This window comes from Symphalangus syndactylus, chromosome 20 (assembly GCF_028878055.3).
Source record: "Symphalangus syndactylus isolate Jambi chromosome 20, NHGRI_mSymSyn1-v2.1_pri, whole genome shotgun sequence".
Taxonomy (NCBI): domain Eukaryota; kingdom Metazoa; phylum Chordata; class Mammalia; order Primates; family Hylobatidae; genus Symphalangus; species Symphalangus syndactylus.
In genome coordinates this window covers 65491516-65510197 of record NC_072442.2, presented here as the reverse complement: position 1 = coordinate 65510197, position 18682 = coordinate 65491516, and the positions used below count along the sequence as shown (strand labels likewise).

Here is an 18682-nt window from a genome sequence, read left to right as displayed (position 1 = left end):
GGCACCTGTCAGGGTCCCTGGGAGAGGCAGCCCTCGGATCTGCCCCTGCCCACCTGACGCTGCGTTCCATGCTGGCCCCAGGCGATGTCAGTCCTGCTGCAGGCCAGGACTAGTTCCACGGCCCTGAGCATGCGTTAGCCCCTTCTTGCCTCCATGCCTCAGTTTACCTCGGAGTGAGCTGCGGGAGACGTCTCCCTGCCTGGCCGGGGCGGCTCTGTCGTAGCGGAGGGTAGCGGTACGAGCCGGCCGCGGGGTGGGGGTGGCCCAGGTCCGGGCAGGGCTGGGGTTCGCCGCCTCCGCTGCGCGCACCGGCCACCGCGGCCGGGGAGGGGTGACAGTCCCGAGCCCTGCGGCAGCGGGCAGCTAGGGGCGGCCGCAGGGGCTGGGCAGGACCGGCCGCTGACGCCGAGGTCTGTGCGCAGGTGGTGCAGAGCCAGAGCCGGAGCCGCGCCGCGCCGCACCATGGCGCCCACCCTGGCCACTGCCCGTCGGCGCCGCTGGTGGATGGCCTGCACGGCCGTGCTGGAGAACCTCCTCTTCTCGGCAGTCCTCCTGGGCTGGGGCTCGCTGCTCATCATGCTCAAGTCGGAGGGCTTTTACTCCTACCTGTGTACCCAGCCAGGTGAGACAGGCGCCTGGGGCTGCCGGGGGCTCCTGGAGCCAGGGCTTTGGGAGGGGGCGGGATGGGGGCGAAGACCTAGCGAGCCACAGCACCGCATTGCCCAGTGCCTCTCGGGTATCAAAAGGCCCATCTGATCCTCACCCAGCCCTGCCGGGTACTCGTCATTGCCCCTGTTTTGTGGACGAAGACATGGAGGCTCAGAGCGATCTGTCTTGCGCAAGGCCACAGAGCCTGGGCCTGCAATCCACCCAGAACCCCACCTGCTGTCCAGGGTGTTCCTTCCACCCGCTACGAACATTGCTGGACTCCTCTCCTCTCCTCCCAGCCCTGGAACATAGCTTGGCTGGTAGTAAACATGTTGCTGTCTGCTTGTGAGAAAGAGGAACTCCAGATTTAGGGGCTGGGGTGCAGCAAGAGAGGAAGTGGCCTTGCCTCCTCCACCCCAGGGAGGGCTCATCTAGAATCTAGACGTTCCTCAGGCCGTTGTGGAGGCTCCCAAGTGCTTGCTGGACACAATTTCTCGTCTATTTTTGCTGCCTTATTATTCTCCAAAGGACATTTCCCCCACGGGCCCTGAGGACATCTCCGTGGCTTTCCAACCTCATGGGCATGAAGGGGGAAGAGAAGAAGGGAGCATTTATGGAAATGATGTTAGGCTTGTTCTCTGCTCTTTGCCTCGTCACTGGAATTGCTGAAGGCAGGCTGAGGATGCTTCTCTACATGACATCTGCACCACCCAACACACACTCACCTTCACACTTTCACACCCTGTTGGAGGATCCTGATTACTACAGGGCAGTAGTTTCAGCCCCACAGGAGGGCCACAGCAGCCCCCAGCCTCTAGCCTCCTACCCTCCTTCTTAGGCAACCTTGACAGGAAATGTTTCCCTCTGCCTTCTCCTTGATCCCAACGGTAACTGCATAATAGCTGAGCTCACATAATCTCTCTCGCCAGTGCTAGAGTGCCCTTAGATGGAGGTAGCCCAGGTTTGACTTCCTGAATCCCCAGCAGCAGGCCTTTTCTTTCTAGAGCTCTTTGCAGGAAGAGAAAGCTTTGGACCAGCTCATGCTGGGTGTAATCCTTTGTGGAAGCTTCCCTGTTTCCCTTCTCTGATCTGCCCTGGAGATTCCTGTGTGTCCCAGTCTCTAGGGAGGGAGGCTTAGCTGGAGAGGTTCAGGGCAGGAGAAAGCAGGCGAATGCAGAGGCCGCGGGGAGAGGCTAGAAAGTATATGATTTATAACTAACCTTTAGCCTTTAGCCACTCAAAAATATTTCCTAATAGCCTAAGGGTTCTTGGCAGGCCTTTCCCCACATCAGCAAGAAATCTTGGGAGTTGGGAAGAGTCAGACCTTGTTCCCTGAACAAGCTTTCTGCTTTGGCCAAGAGTTGTTAGGAGATTAATGCCTGTCCCCGAAAGGCACAGGTTGGAGTGTTTGCTGCTTCCTCTTCTTTCCTCTCTCCTCCCTTAGAGATCGTGACCCTTCCTGCTCGCCTCCCTGATGGGCTCTTTCAAGCTGGACACAGGGTTTAAAAAAAAAAAAAAAAAAAGAAAGAAAAAAAGCAGAAAAAAAAGTCATCATCCACAGAGAAAGCTTTTAATGTCTCACCCAGACCAGAGAACTGTTGTGGGCAGGTTTTTTTTTTGTTTTTTGTTGTTTTTTTTTTTTACCCACCATGGTGTCGGAAGGTCAGATTCTAGGACTTTTTTTTTTTTTTTTTTAATAGATTGTCCACGGATTTAATTGATTGTATGGTTTTGGCAGAATTGGGTCTGGTCCCTTCATTCCTGCCTCAACCTCAGCTTCTTCCTCTGTCTAAGTGGGAGGAGTCCCAGAGATTGTGCCAACGCGGTGCTGAGTTGGTGTTTTAAGCCCTGGGCAGACTTGACAGGTAGCTCCTCTAAACCGAAGTGAAGGTGAAGGGTCAGGATTGTGGGTTGAACATCAACTTTTTTTCCCGTACTTTTGTTCCTGCCTCCAATTTTGGTTTTTCTGATTATCTGGCAAACATGCTGGGCCCACGTCCTGGGCGGGAAGGCTGCTGATTCCACACAGCTTATCTCTCTGGACACACTGCTCCTTGATTCTTGGAGTCTGCATAACCAGTTTTCTTTTAGGCCAGAAATCCCCGCACTTGGCTCGTCTGGGAGTGCCTGGCGAAGTTAGGGTGAACGTTTCTGCTTCAGTCTAACATTTTCAAACTTGGTGCATGGCTGAATTGCAGGGAAGCAGTTAGGCCATTTTTGAATTTATCGAATTAGACTTGTGAAAGGCTGAGCAGTGTCCAGCTGATTGAGATGCAAATTTGTCAGCTTCGTGTCGCTCTAGGACGATGCTTTAGTTTGTTTGTTTTCTAAAGAAAATTTGCCTGAACCTGTTGAAAGATTCTTAGAACTCTTTCTTAGGACTCCAGCCAGAATCTGGCCACAGACGTGGTATTGGGTTCCAGTCGGGTGAGGTGGCAGAAGGAAGGAAACAGCTCATTTCTCGGCTGCCCCTCAGTTTGTCCTTCCTTGCCTGCTGGGAGACATGGCAGGCTGGGTTTGGGGACCTGGGTGCGGGAAGCTGGCAACGGGTTTTGCACAACATCCTCCAGGTGTTGGCTGCTGGATGCCTCCCTCGTCCCCCTGGTGAGGGCAGGAGACCAATTGGGTTCTCAGCCCAAGAAGCACGGGGCTTCCCAGAGCTGTATCCTCTTGGCCTCTGGAATGGCAATGTGACCGTCCACGCCTGAGCTCTTTCTTCATTTTCTCTGTTGTCCAGTGGCCCCCACTTCAACAGGGCAGGGTCAGCCTGGGGGGCTGCGGCTAACTGTGAATGTTTTCTTTTTTCATTTGAGACAGGGTCTCGCTCTGTTGCCCAGGCTGGAATGTAGTGTTGCAATCACAGCTCACCACAGCCTTGACTCCTGGGCTCAAGCAATCCTCCCACCTCAGCCTCCTGAGTAGCTGGGACTACAAGTGTGCGCCACCATACTCAACTAATTTTTGTATTTTTTGTAGAGACAGGGTCTCGCCATGTTGCCTAGGATGTTCTCAAACTCCTGGGCTCAAGCGATCCTCCTGCCTCAGCCTCCCAAAGTGCTGGGCCTACAAGCATGAGCCATCATACCCAGTTAGTGTTTTGTTTTTGTTTTGGGGATTACAGGCGCCCACCACCATGCCCGGCTAATTTTTGTATTTTTAGTAGAGATGGGGTTTCGCCATATTGGCCAGGCTGGTCTCGAACTCCTGACCTCAGGTGATCTGCTCTCCTCTGCCTCCCAAAGTGCTGGGATTACAGGTGTGAGCCACCGTGCCTGGCCCTGGTTAGTTTTTGTTGTTGTTGTTGTTGTTGAGACAGAGTCTTGCTCTGTCGCCCAAGCTGGAGTGCAGTGGTGTGATCTCGGCTCACTGCAAGCTCCGCCTCCCGGGTTCACACCATTCTCTTGCCTCAGCCTCCCGAGTAGCTGGGACTACAGGCACCCGCCACTGCACCCAGCTAATTTTTTGTATTTTTAGTAAAGACAGGGTTTCACCGTAGTCTCGATCTCCTGACCTCGTGATCTGCCCGCCTCGGCTTCCCAAAGTGCTAGGATTACAGGCATGAGCCACTGCATCCGACCCCCTGGTTAGTTTTTCAACTTTTTTTGTTTTGTTTTGTTTGAGATGGAGTCTCACTCTGTCACCAGGCTGGAGTGCAGTGGCACAATCTTGGCTCACTGCAACCTCTGCCTCCCAGGTCCAAGCAATTCTCCTGTCTCAGCCTCCCAAGTAGCTGGGACTACAGGTGACTGCCACCACGCCTGGCTAATTTTTGTATTTTTTAGTAGAGATGTGGTTTTACCGTATTGGTCAGGCTAGTCTCGAACTCCTCACCTCAGGTGATCCACCCGCCTTGGCCTCCCAAAGCCGTGGGATTACAGGTGTGAGCCACCGTACCCGGTCAAATTTTTTGTAGAGATAAAGGTTTCATCGTGTTGCTCAGGCTGGTCTCAAAACTCTTGGGCTCAAGTGATCTGCCGGCCTCAGCCTCCCAAAGTGCTGGGACTACAGGTGTGAGCCACCATACCCAGTTAATTTTTAAATGTTTCGTAGAGATAGGGGTTTCACCATGTTGCCCAGGCTGGTCTTGAACTCCTGGGCTCAGTCGATCCACCCACCTCGGGCTCCCACGTTGCTGGGATTATAGGCGTGACCCACTGCTCCAGGCATACATGTGGATCGTTAATCCCCTCTTTCTTGTAACCTAAACATTCAGTAAACATTGACGAAGGTGCCGTGCTGGGTGCAGAGCAAACAAGTCATCACACACATACCTGTGTAACCTGTATAATTCCAGGGGGTGGTCAGGCCCCCAAGAAAGCAGGGTGCCAGGAGCCAGAACGGCAGTGGAGATGTGGCTGCTACTGGGTGGGAGGGCCTCTCTGGGGTTCAGGCGGAAGCCTGGAAGTTGAGGAGGGGTGATTCAGGAGAGGAGGGTACACCCTGGAGGAGAGGAGAGAAGTGGGAAGGGGCCGGGCCTGCAGGGACTGGGAGGCCATTCAGGGAAACTGAATTTTTTTCCCAAGGCAGGAGGAAGCCAGGGAGGCAGAGGAGGGCGACGATCCAATTCCCCTGTTAGAGGCGCGTGTGAATTGCTGAGGGCTTGCCACATGCTGGTATGTTTGGGTGGCATAGAAACCAGAAGCCATCATGGCCTCTGCCCGAGGAAGTCACTCACGGTCTGACCATGGGCATGAAGGCCGACCCCGGTTGTGTGCTCTTGACCGCTGCAGTTGCTCTGCCTGTGGTGGTGGCAGGGAGCTTCTCACCCTGGCACAGAGGTCGCTGCGAGTTCACCCTGGCACAGAGGTCACTGCAAGGGCAGAGGGGCTGCCGCCCACCTTGGGGAAGCGGGGCCAGGCTTGATCCCCACGGGCTGAGTGAAGCTGCAGGTGTGGACAGGAGACTTCTCTGCTGCCTCGAGGACCTCTTTTTTCTTGGGGGACGGGGAGGCGGGGACGGAGTTTCACTCTTGTCGCCCAGGCTGGAGTGCAGTGGCGCAGTCTCGGCTCACTGCAACCTCTGCCTCTCGGGTTAAAGCGATTCTCCTGCCTCAGCCTCCCAAGTAGCTGGGATTATAAGCACCTGCCACCATACCCGGCTAATTTTTTGTATTTGTATTTGTTTTTTATTTTATTTTTTTTTGAGATGGAGTCTCAGTCTGTTGCCCAGGCTGGAGTGCAATGGCATGATCTCAGCTCACCGCAACCTCCATCTCCTGGGTTAAAGTGATTCTCCTGCCTCAGCCTCCCAAATAGCTGGGATTACAGGTGCCCACCACCACACCCGGCTAATTTTTGTGTATTTTTAGTAGAGACAGGGTTTCACCATGTTGGCCAGGCTGGTCTCCAACTCCTGACCTCAGGTGATCCACCAGCCTTGGCCTCCCAAAGTGCTGGGATTACAGGTGTGAGCCACCGCGCCCGGCCGGATAGCTTTCTTAAATCCAGCCTTTCAGTTTTATTGCTGTAAATGTGACTTTTAAACTTTTCCCCCAGTTTATTTGCAATTTTAAAAATTCCATAGCAACGGGTAAGAAGGTTTAAAGGCTGGGGCCGGCAGCCTCAGGATGCGTCTCAGAGAAGAGCTGGCGGCTTTGGCTCTTCCCACTGCCCCAGCCTCCCTCCTTCTTGGTTCGTGACCTCATTTCCCTCCCAGACATCCGCTGGCCACCCCTGGCTTCTGGTGTCCATGAAGGTCCTGTCCAGCTTAGGCTGGCGCTCAGGGACCTCGTGGGACAGTCTTAGTCCGGTGCTCACCAAGCGATATTCAGGGCCTCCTGGTGTTGCCGACGCCATGGGCAGCCTTTTCCCGGCTCTGTTCTCTCAGCATTTTCTCTCTGGGATATGAGCCTCTAACCCAGGTAGGCCAGCATCGGCACAGCCCGAGCGGTAAGAGCGGGAGCTTCGGGGTCTGACAGCCTGGAGTCAAGCCCAGCTTCCTCAGGGACCCCCATGAGACCTTCGGCAAGTGACTTGCCTGCTCTGAGCATCCCTCGGGCATACGCTGACAGTATCCTCGTGGGGAATATGGGGTGGGCATGGGCACAGCCGTTGAGCGTGGCAGCTGGCACACACTTTCACTGCGCACGTGGCAGCCGCTGCTGGGACCACTGCTCGGGGGCCAGGCCCTGGTCAGCCCAGGACAGCCTCTGCCTGTCCGTGCCCTCCTGCCTGTTGTTTGCTCTGTGTCTGAGCCGACCTCTCACCTACATCTCCCCTGCCGGACCGAGGACTGAGATGCTGCTTCCTGTTGCCGGATAGACTAAGGATTTGACAGACAGGAGATCCCGGGCAGGGGCCATGGGTGCGCTGTCCAGGGGCCCGCACCCTGGAGTGGGGGACTCAGAAAACAACCAGTCAGGGAAGGGGGCAGCTCAGGAATTGAGAGGGGACCTCAAGCCAGGTACTTCTTGGCCCCCTCAAGCATCATCTTGGAGGCCCCCCTCCCTTTGTCTCCCCGGGGTGTGGGGAGGCTCCTCTTTGACTCGGGGGAGACTGGGGGGCCACAGCACCCTCTTATCTCCCTGATTCCTCTGTAAAGATCTTGTGCGTCTTCTGCGAGCGGGGCTGGACGGTGTTCCTCCTCCCTGGCCCTGGGTCTCCCCCTGAGCCGCCCTGTTCCTGTTCTTGGCACTCACTGGCCACGCTGACTCTTGCCTGTCTTCTCGGTTCACCTTCTCTGGCCGGGCTGGGCTGGGTCACTTCTGGCCGCCCCCGAGGAGGCATCTGTTTAATAAACAGGTGCAGGTGTGGAGCAGAGCAGGCTGGCCCGGGGTCAAGCTCTAGGCTGGAAGCAGAGGGCCACCCCACGCCTTGGCACTTCCTGGGTGCTTAATCTGTCTCTCTCCTGGCCCACGGTGGCCCAGGTGGGAGGAGGGGGAGAGGAACAGCCTGGGTGTGTCTGTGTTTGGGCATCTGCTGGGGCTGTGACGGTGCGGGTGCGTGTGGGCTGTTTACTGTCAACAGAGCTTCTGGGCTCACCAAGGGCTTCCTTCCCTCCAGCAGGAGGGAGACTCTCAAATTGCTCCACAAGCAGAAGGAGAAGCCGCTCACCTCCCCCGCCCCAGGCGCATCTGTTGCCGGACAGGACGGCCTGGAGGCAGGCAGCCCGGCAGAGGGCCTGGTGGCAGGGATTTGTTTAAGAGGAGAAGGCTGTTGGCCTAAGTGCAAGGTCCCTGCCCCTGTGTGTAGTCGCTCCAGGGTAAAAGATGGGAAGGACAGATACCCTTGCCTCTACCCTGACCTTGCCTCTCCCCTATGTGGTTAAAGGGGTGACCAGATCTCTAATCAATTTAAGACTTTTGTTTGTTTGTTTGTTTGTTTGGAGACAGAGTCTCACTCTGTGGCCCGGGCTGGAGTGCACTGTTGGGATGTTGGCTCACTGCAACCTCTGCCTCCCGTGTTCAAGCGATTCTCCTACCTCAGCCTCCAAAGTAGTTGGGGTTACAGGCACCTGCCACCACACCTGGCTAAATTTTTTTTGTATTTTTAGTAGAGATGGGGTTTCACCACGTTGGCCAGGGTGGTCTCAAACTCCTGACCTCAAGTGGTCCACCTGCCTCAGTCTCCCAAAGTGCTGGGATTACAGGCATGAGCCACCGCGCCCGGCCTAGCCTTGGGATTTTTATCTTCTGGCTCCAGATGAGAAAACCCATGGGTTTAGAGACCCAGCTGCGGTTCCTCCCTGGGGTAACTGGAGGTCCCTGGTGCCTTTACTCATAGGCAGTGCTGCCTCACCCACTCCATTCCTCGTGCCTGTGGCTCCTGCTTGCAGCAGTAGAACCTACGGCCCCCCAAGCCCTCAGTCATTCCACGGCCCCTGTGCAGTCACTAGCTCCAGACTGTGCATGGCCCCACAAGTCACCCATCCTGGGCCCTGGCGTGCCCTCTCCATCCATCCTCTCTGTCACCTCTGCTGGTTTGCTCCTATCTGCATGTCAGCCTGGAAATGGCTGTTGCTTTGTAGAGACCCTCTTTCCCCGACTTCAGAGCCAATTCCTTTGCTGCTGGCAGAGCTGGCATTTGAAACCAACACCAGCTCACAAAGCAGCTCCTCCTTTCCAGAAGCTGCCGCACTGTGGATGGGCGAGTGGCCCAGGCCCGCCGGCTGAGGCGGTGTACGTGAAGCTCTGAGCTCGACCCTGACGGGCTCGAGGACCCCGTCTGCCATGTGCTTTGGCTGACCGTGTGGTGGACCTTGTTTTTGGAAAACCGAGAGAAAGTGGCTGAGGGGGAATCTGGTTGGTAAGGTTGTATTGCTATGGCTCCAAGTGATTGACTTGTGGTTCTGATCTCCTTAAATCCCCCCTAGATTCAACTTGGTTCTGTTGATTCCTCTCTCGATCCTTTTGGCCATTGTGATCTGGTTCCATTGTTTTTTTGTTTTGTTCTATTTTGTTTTTCGAGATGGGGTCTCACTCTATTGCCCAGGCTGGAGTGCAGTGGTGTGATCTCAGCTCACCGCAACCTCCGCCTCCCGGGTTCAAGCAATTCTCCTGTCTCAGCCTCCTGAGTAGCTGCGATTATAGACGCCCACCACGCCCGGCTAATTTTTGTATTTTTAGTAGAGACAGGGTTTCACCTTATTGGCCAGGCTAGTCTCGAACTCCTGGCCTTAGGTGATCCACCCGAAGGGCTGGGATTACAGACTGAGCCACTGTACCTGGCCTGATTCTGTTTTGTTTGTTTGTTTGTTTGTTTGTTTTTGAGACAGAGAGTGCAGTGGTGTGTGATCTTGGCTCACTGAATCCGTTCCCCGGGTTCAATGATTCTCCTGCCTCAGCCTCCCGAGTAGCTGGGATTACAGGCATGTGCCACCATGCCTGGCTAATTTTTGAATTTTTAGTAGAGATGGGGCTTCACCATGTTGGCCAGGCTGGTCTTGAACTCCTGACCTCAGGCGATCCACCCGCCTCTGCCTCCCAAAGTGCTAGGATTACAGGCGTGGGCCACCACACCTGGCCCTGTTGTTTTTATTCATTCAGTAAACAGCTATTGTAGGCCAAGACCTGGGTGAGATACTGGGGACACAGAAGTGACCACAATGCAGGCCCTGCCCTTCAGTGCTCACAGCCCTGGGGGATTAGACGTGCCTTTGCGCTTCCACACACGCTAACGGGCCTGTGCTCCCCGCAGCCATTGCATCCGGCTCTGTGCCGGCTATTGGTGCCGTGATTCCACCCGGAGCCTCCAATAGCGGCAATCATCGTAATAACCACGAGAACAGCAGCAACTTATAGCTGTTTGTTATTAAGTGCTTTCTATGCCTGGGTGAGCTCTAGAAGGTTTTCTGAGTTTTTCTCATTGATCTTCCCCCAAACCCTAGGAGGTGGATCTTATCATTATATGATGTCCATTTTATAGATAAGGGAACTGAGCTAGAGCAAGGTCATGCAGGTAGAAAGTGGAGGAACAAAAACTGGAAGCTAGAAACCAGATTCCAGTTCCACGCTTGTCATCCACACGGCCCCGGCGGGGCTCCTTGGCCACACGTTGGCATGAAGCACGATTCCACCTGTGCGCATCCTTTCCAGTGACCTTGGAGGAGCCCCGGGAGGCCCGAGCAAGCCTTTGCAAAGCTCAGCGCTACAGCCCTGGCGCCAGAGGGCTGCAATTGGAAGGCAGGCAGTTATCGGAAGAAAAGCGTTTGCTTGACTCTCCCAGTGTGACCTCACATCTAATCAAAGTCGGCTCCTGTTTCCTGCAGGATTAGTCAGCATCTCTTAACTAGCAGTCCCGGCCAGGAGAGCTTCTCAGCCACGTTCCCAGCCCGTCCTCCACCTTCCCGTCTTCAGCTGCCACAGCACTTTTCTCTTCCTTTTTGTGTTGTTTTGGTGCTGGGTGGACTTTGGAGGGGGCCATTAAGGGCTGGGTGTGGCAGACACACCAGACTCAGCACCCAGCGAGGTCTGGGCATGGCCATGGGATGGCATCACAATGACCCCGGCAAGGAAAATAAGAAAGGTGCATATCGGTGGGGTGCGGCAGCTCACGCCTGTGATCCCAGCACTTTGGGAGGCGGAGGTGAGAGGATCACCTGAGATCAGGAGTTTGAGACCAGCCTGGGCAACATGGTGAAACCCCCGTCTCTACTAAAACAAAAATTAGCCGGGCACGGAGGCAGGTGCCTGTAATCCCAGCTCCTCGGGAGGCTGAGGCAGGAGAATTGCTTGAACCTGGGAGGCCGAGGTTGCAGTGAGCTGAGATCGTGCTACTGCACTCCAGCCTGGGCAACAGAGTGAAACTCCGTCTCAAAAAAAAAAAAAAAAAGAAAAAGAAAATATCAGGGGGAGAAGGTGGCATCTGTTCTATGTTTGAGAAGGCAGCTGGACTTCCCATTGAAGGAGGTGCCCCAGTCTCCCCACATGGACAGAGGAGAACCAGGCTATTGGGGTGAGACCAGTGCTTGTGCTTCCCAAGTGGTCTGGGGTCTGCCTCCATATTGGCTGCAGTCTGTCCCCATGGACGTAGCTGCCGTGAGAAGGTTCTCGCCAGCCTGGGGCCCCACAGCCAAGGCTGGGCCCTGAGGTCTGCTGTTCTAGGGTGGCAATGCTCTCAAACGGGACTCTCAGCCTGGGCTGTGTTGCTCTTCAAGGGACACGCGAAGCTCCTGAAACTGTGGATAAACCTTGGTGTGCATTTTCTGGGGAGGTCTTTATTGGATTCTTCAAAGGGTCCGTGGCCCCCACAAAAGTTAAGAACCTCTACGTTTTCACTCCAGGGAACTTGGGCCAAATGGCCATCCAAGCCTGCTGCAGGGGTAGCCTGAGCCCTCGAGAGGCCCCCAGCCAGCCCTGGCATTCCCAGTGGGGGGGACTCTGAATGGGCACCTGCCCTTCTGATCTTTGGGAAACCCTGTCATGACCCTGAGGTCAGGGTTTCCTTCCCTCTTCACACAGAGAATGTCACCAATGGCACAGTGGGCGGCACAGCAGAGCCGGGGCACGAGGAGGCGAGCTGGATGAACGGCTGGCTCAGCTGCCAGGCGCAGGATGAGATGCTAAATTTGGCCTTCACTGTGGGCTCCTTTCTGCTCAGTGCCATCACCCTGCCCCTGGGTATCGTCATGGACAAGTATGGCCCGAGGAAGCTCAGGCTGCTGGGCAGGTCAGTGCGGGTCCCTTAGGGGGCAGGGAGTGGGCAGGTGGACCCCTGGGCTGAGTTCCCCACAGAAGGGTATCCTGGTCATACCTGATAGCAGGTGTACCGTGGAGCTCCCTGAAGGCCCTCCCGTCCGCCACCGAATCAGCAGGTGCTGTGGTCCTCGCCGTGCTCCAGTGCCAAATAAGAAAAGCTCCAGGCTCCAGGCCGCCCGGGGACCGGAGTTGCTTGTCGCTAAGAATATGGGTTTCCGGTCGCTTTGTAGTTCATAAGCGCGATAACTGGGGTTTCACTCTCATGTGAGACATGCTTCCCTCAAACCTTGTTACGAAGCTGGCACAGTATCCATCTGATGAGAAAAAAAAACAAAACAAAACACTGGTTTCCACAGCCCGTTTGACCTTATAGCTCCACCAGAAAAAAGATTGTCAACACGTACCGCCAATATGATAAGCACATGGAATTATAAATGATGTATATCTGTGCTTTTTTTTTTTTTTTTTTCCAAGACAGAGTCTTGCTCTGTCGCCCAGGCTGGAGTGCGGTGGCGTGATCTCGGCTCACTGCAACCTCTGCCTCCCCAGTTCAGGCAATTCTCCTGTCTCACCCTCCCGAGTAGCTGGGATTACAGGCGCCCACCACACCCAGCTAATTTTTATATTTTTATTTTTTTCATATTTACTTATTTATTTATTTAATTTTTTTTTTTGAGATGGAGTCTCCCTCTGTCGCCCAGGCTGGAGTGCAGTGGCGCAGTCTCGGCTCACTGCAAGCTCCACCTCCCGGGTTCACGCCATTCTCCTGCCTCAGCCTCCCGAGTAGCTGGGACTACAGGCGCCCACCACCACACCCGGCTCATTTTTTGTATTTTTAGTAGAGACGGAGTTTCACCGTGTTAGCCAGGATGGTCTCAATATCCTCACCTCGTGATACCCGCCTGAGCCTCCCAAAGTGCTGGGATTACAGGCGTGAGCCATCGTGTCTGGCCCCTATGCCATTCTTTTTTTTTTCTTTTGAGATGGAGTTTTGCTCTTGTTGCCCAAGCAACTGGAGCTGGAGTGCAGTGGCTCCCAGCCCCCTGTGCCATTCTTAATGTGCTTTATAATACATATACAAAATGAAAATGGGCTGGGCACGGTGGCTCACACTTGTAATCCCAGCTTTTTGGGAGGCAGAGGTGGGTGGGTCACCTGAGGCCAGGAGTTCGAGACCAGCCTGGCCAACATGGTGAAACCCCGTCTCCACTAAAAATACAAAGATTAGCCAGGCGTGGTGGTGGGCGCCTGTAATATCCCAGCTACTCGGGAGGCTGAGGCAGGAGAAATGCTTGAACCCAGGAGGCGGAGGTTGCAGTGAGCTGAGATCACGTCACTGCACTCCAGCCTGGGCAACAGAGCGAGACTCCGTCTCAAGGAAAACCAAAAGAAAAAAAACAAAAACAAAACAATAACACTGAATAAAGTCATAATGGTAAATAACATTCCGTTTCTGCTTGGCTTTTAGCGCCTGCTTCGCGGTTTCCTGCTTGCTGATTGCGTATGGAGCAAGTATACCAAATGGTGAGTGTGCTCTTCCTCCATCTTTTGTCAGGGACTGGGGAGAGAGCGCCCCGAGCTGCTCCCAGACCCACCTGCTCTTGGACACTGTCCTGGGCTTGCTGCTCACTGCTCAAGTTAGAGGGGACACCTGTTAGGCCTCTACTCAGTTACTGACCTCAAATGGACGGCGGGATCAGGGAGCAGCCACCCCAGACAGGAGCTGCCAGGATATGAGCAACTTCCATCTCATCACCAAACCAAGCCAGGCCCTCACTGATGCCAACCTGAGAGGCAAGTTCTAAGAACCAGGCCGGCTGTAGGGGCACGGTCCTCGGTGTGTGCAGAAGTCACGAGCCGAGTCCCCTCCAGGCAGCACAGGCCAAAGCATGAAGGATAGCTTAGAAGCCACCTGGTCCACAACCCTGTTCAGGTGGAGCCGTTGTTTTAAGGATTATAGAGCAAACACCAAAAAAGGACTTGAGTTTCACCGAAATCTCAGCCAGGCTCATCTACTGATTTTCAGGAACCTATATTTTTGGTTTCAGTGAAGTAGCTTCCTTAGGCCTCCTGCTTGCTGCTGTTTCTTTTTTTGTTGATGTTGTTGTTTTGTTTTGTTTTAGAGACAGGGTCTCTCTCTGTCACCCAGGTTGGAGTGCAGTGGTGCAGTCACAGCTTACTGGACCCTGGACCTCCCGGGCTCAAGTGATCGTCCTACTTCAGCCTCCAGAGTAGCTGGGACTGCAGGCACGCACACACACACCTGGCTAATTTTTTTTCTTTTTTTGAGATGGAATCTCCCTCTGTTGCCCAGGCTGGAGTGCAGTGGCGCGATCTCGGCTCACTGCAACCTCCACCTCCCAGGTTCATGCCATTCTCCTGCCTCAGCCTCCTGTGTAGCTGGGACCACAGGCGCCCGCCACCACACCTGGCTAATTTTTTGTATTTTTAGTAGAGACGGGGTTTCACCGTGTTAGCCAAGATGGTCTCCATCTCTTGACCTCGTGATCCACCCGCCTCGGCCTCCCAAAGTGCTGGGATTACAGGTGTGAGCCACCGCGCCTGGCTTCACCTGGCTAATTTTTAACTTTTTTTAGAGATGGGTTCTCATTTTGTTGCCCAGGCTGGTCTTGAACCCCTGGACTCAAGCAATTCTCCTGCTTCAGCCTCCCAAAGTGTTGGGATTCTAGGCGTGAGTCACTGCCTGGACACTGCTAATATTAATTGGAGAAAAGAGGGTGGGTGTGCACCTTTTTCAAGAGCCCACGCTTTGTGAAATAGGCAAGAGGAGGCTGGGCACGGTGGCTCACGCCTGTAATCTTAGCACTTTGGGAGGCTGAGATGGGCAGATCACCAAAGGCCAGGAGTTCGAGACCAGCCTGGCCAACATGGCAAGACATACAAAAATTAGCCGAGTGTGGTGGCGCATGCCTGTAATCCCGGCTACTTGGGAGGCTGAGGCAGGAGAATCACTTGAACCCGGGAGTCAGAGGTTGTAGGAGCCAAGATGGCGCCCTTGCACTCCAGCCTGAGTGACAAGAGCAAAACTCCGTCTCAATTAAAAAAAAGAAAAAGAAAAAGAAATAGGAGGCTAGAGGAGGGATGAGAAAGGGGCAGTTCCACTCCCCAGATGTCAGGTACTAACCCTGGCCTGCATTTACTGGATTTACAGGGAGCCTGCACCGCTCAGGACTCTGAGCCGGTCCCGGCTTCCCAGGAGCTCAGCTGGAGTCTCCTCCACTCACGAGCTTTCCATTTCCCCACAGCTCTCTCTGTGCTCATCTTCATCGCCCTGGCTCTGAATGGCTTTGGTGGGATGTGTATGACCTTCACCTCATTAACAGTGAGTACGGACTTTTTAAAGCTCTGTAGTTCAGTAATCTGCTTCTAAATTTGAGGCCACTTTGATTGCTTTCTATTTCCTTGCCTTCCATGTGCCTGCATGTGCCTGGGTGTCCCAAACAGTAGAGGGGCTATGGGCGAGGTGGCCTGGCAACAGAGCCTGGCAGAGCCTCCTCAGCTGAGGTCCACAGGCAGCAAGGCGTGGCTCTCACAATCCCTTGCCTTTCTTTTTTTTTTCTCTGAGACGGAGTCTTGCTCTGTCGCCCAGGCTGGAGTGCAGTGGCACGATCTCGGTTCACTGCAACCTCCGCCTCCCAGGTTCAAGCGATCCTCCTGCCTCAGCCTCCCGAGTAGCTGGGACTACGGGCATGCGCCACCACACCCGGCTAATTTTTGTATTTTTAGTACAGATGGGGTTTCGCCATGTTGGTCAGGCTGTTCTCAAACTCCTGACCTCAGGTGATCCACCCGCCTCGGCCTCCCAAAGCGCCAGGTGACAGGCGTGAGCCACCTTGCCTGGCCGACATTCCCTGCCTTCTGATCTGGGCTTTGACGCTGAGGAAGCAGCTCACTAGCCTTGTGCCCAGGGAGGCAGAGGCAGGAAGACAAAACGCTGCCGCCCACTTTCTTTTCCTGTTTTCCTCAGCAGCTGTCATCAGGGTCTCCGGGAGCTTCTGCTCATGGAGCAGCCTGAACACCCGCCTCCCGTGGAACTGCCCCAACCTTTGCCTTTGTCCGGAGCCAGACGGAAAACTCAGGGAACACCTGGTCTTCTGCTCCTCTTGTTTCCTCCGTGCCCGGGCATAGACAGTCCCCTGGGGGAGATGTTTTCTCGGGGTACTGAGCACCCCCTTGTTGGGAGTCTCAGGACATCACAAAATGTGCTTCTTCTTGATGTCAGGGAGGCAGAAGGAAGGTGGGGTCGAAAGAAAGAAAGTCAAAAAAGGGGCCGGGTGTGGTGGCTCACACCTGAAATCCCAGCACTTTGGGAGACCGAGGCAGGCGGATCACTTGAGGTCAGGAGTTTGAGACCAGCCTGGCCAGCATGGTGAAACCCTGTCTCTACTAAAAAATACAAAAATTAGCCAGGCGGGTAGTGCATGCCTGTAATCCCAGCTACTCGGAGGCTGAGGCATGAGAATCACTTTAACCAGGGAGGTGGAGGTTGCAGTGAGCAGAGATCACACCACTGCACTCCAGCCTGGAACTCCGTTTAAAAAAAAAAAACGAAAAGGTGGTCATAGGATATGTAAGGACTTAAAAAAAAAATCCAAAAGCCAGAGATCTGTCAAAGTAGCCTTGTCACTTTCCATCTGCCAGGGGCAAAAGGGGCCTCAAGTCACCCGGGGTCACAGGAACTCACACAGGGTAAACAGCAGGAAAAGGAGTACCCAGCAGGCAGATCTTCCCTAAACCAGATAGCGAACAGAGAGAGACCGTGGAGGCACCTCCAAAAAGGCAGAGACAGGGGCTGGGTGCGGCGGCTCACGCCTGTAATCCCAGCACTTTGGGAGGCTGAGGTGGGTGGATCACCTGAGGTCAGGAGTTCAAGACCAGATTGACCAATATAGTGGGACTCTGCCTCTACTAAAAATACAAAATTAGCCAGGTGTGGTGGCGCATGCCTGTAATCCCAGCTACTTGGGAAACTGAGGCAGGAGAATCACTTGAACCCGGGAAGCAGAGGTTGCAATGAGCCAAGATCGCACCACTGCACTCCCGCCCGGGCAACAAGAGCAAAACTCCGTCTCAAAAAAAAAAGAAAGAAAGAAAAATGCAGAGAGGGGAGCCACTGTTGGCAGTCTCCTTCTCTTTCTCTTCTGAAGCTCGGGAACCCCCATCCCAGGGCCTGCAACCCCATAAGCAAATTCCTTCTTCCGAGGAGGCCACTGTAAGAGACAGTAGCTGTGGTTATGGTGAGCAAGGGGCAGCACTGTTTCTCTAACATCTTGTCACTGACCTGCTCCTCTCTACCCACCCCAAAGACCACCGCCCCAGGGCCCTTCTCCCTTTGTTACCGCAAACACAGTCGGAAATCTCCCTCGGCCACTTTGCACAGCTCTCCCATCCGGAATCTGCTCCTCAGCCATTCTGGTAACATTTTCTCAAACTCCAAGATGGTCCTGGCTCTCTGGGGACATAAGCAAGTCTAAGGAGTAGGCATCCACACTCACAAGCACACACAAATGCACACACACTGTCAGAGAGCCCACTCCACCCTCACCTCATGCTTAATGCATAGATCGCAAGGGTTTGGCTAATCTACAGAATTCAAAGACAAAAAAGCAGGCCGGGCACAGTGGCTCACGCCTATAATCCCAGCACTTTGGGAGGCCAAGGTGGGTGGATCACCTGAGGTCAGGAGTTCGAGACCAGCCTGGCCAACATGGCGAAACCCCATTTCTACTAAAAACACAAAAATTAGGGCTAAGCGTGACGGCTCTTGCCTGTAATCCCAGCACTTTGGGAGGCCAAGGCGGGTGGATCACCTGAGGTCAGGAGTTCGAGACCAGCCTGGCCAACATGGCGAAACCCCATCTCTACTAAAAACACAAAAATTAGCTAGGCGTGTGTCAGGTGCCTATAATCCCAGCTACTCAAGAGGCTGAGGCAGGAGAATCACTTGAACCTGGAGGTTGGAGGTTGCAGTGAGTCAAGATCCCATCATTGCACTCCAGCCTGGGTGACAGAGCGAAACTCCATGATATAAATAATATTTCTGAAAGCCCAGGAGCTTCCTATCTGACAGTGCTGGGGTCCTGGAATCCCATGGCAGAAGACTGTTCAAACATCATTTAGTCCCACCCCCTCCCCAGCTTGGAATCTCTGCAGTTTCCTGGCCATAATTTTTCCAGTCTCTCTTGAACAGTGTCAACAAACCAATTAAGAGGGCCTTGGCCAGGCGCAGTGGCTCACTCCTGTAATCCCAGCACTTTGGGAGGCTGAGGCGGGAGAATCGCTTTGAGCTCAGGAGTAAGAGACCAGCCTGGGCAACGTGGTGAAACCGCATCTCTACAAAAAATACAAAAATGACCCAGGAGTGGTGGCACATGCCTGTAATCCCAGCTACTAGGGAGGCTGAGGTGGGAGAATCGCTTGAGCCTGGGAGGCAGAGGTTGCAGTCAGCTGATATCGTGCCACTGCACTCCAGCCTAGGCAACAGAGCAAGACCCTGTCTCAAAAAAAAAAAAAAAAAAAAAAAAAGGAGGGCCTTAATAGTGAGAAACTTCCATGTGTGACATCAAAGCTTTTCTCCCTGTAGTATTCCCATGTACATCTACCTTCCGGACCACAGAAGGGATCTGCTCCGTCTTTCACAGGTTCTTCTGCAGATATCCAAAGCACGCTCACCTTTTTCAATAAGCATTTCTTTTTTTTTTTCTTTTCTTTGAGACAGAGTTTTTGCTCTGTCACCCAGGCTGGAGTGCAATGGCACGATCTCGTCTCACTGCAACCTCCACCCCCGGGGTTCAAGCGATTCTCCTGCCTCAGCCTCCCCAGTAGCTGGGATTACAGGCACGTACTACCACACCTGGCTAGTTTTTGTATTTTTAGTAG

At 54.1% G+C, this 18682-nt stretch overlaps 1 protein-coding gene and 1 non-coding gene across 3 annotated transcripts in view; both read left to right on the top strand.

Annotated features, from left to right (window-relative positions):
• Window positions 1-18682, top strand: part of LOC129470482 (TBC1 domain family member 3G-like) — a 35827-nt gene continuing 17145 nt past the window's right edge. For both annotated transcript variants that reach the window (XM_063629666.1, XM_063629665.1), the window contains exons 1-5: window positions 1-235; window positions 423-622; window positions 11546-11753; window positions 13251-13306; window positions 15049-15125. In XM_063629666.1, the coding sequence (XP_063485736.1) occupies window positions 463-622; window positions 11546-11753; window positions 13251-13306; window positions 15049-15125 (501 nt within the window). In that variant the 5' untranslated portion in view covers window positions 1-235; window positions 423-462. The remainder of the gene's footprint in view (window positions 236-422; window positions 623-11545; window positions 11754-13250; window positions 13307-15048; window positions 15126-18682) is intronic.
• LOC129470873 (small nucleolar RNA U13) lies at window positions 12001-12102 on the top strand. The gene has a single exon (XR_008653392.1). It is a non-coding gene; the product is annotated as a small nucleolar RNA U13 (small nucleolar RNA).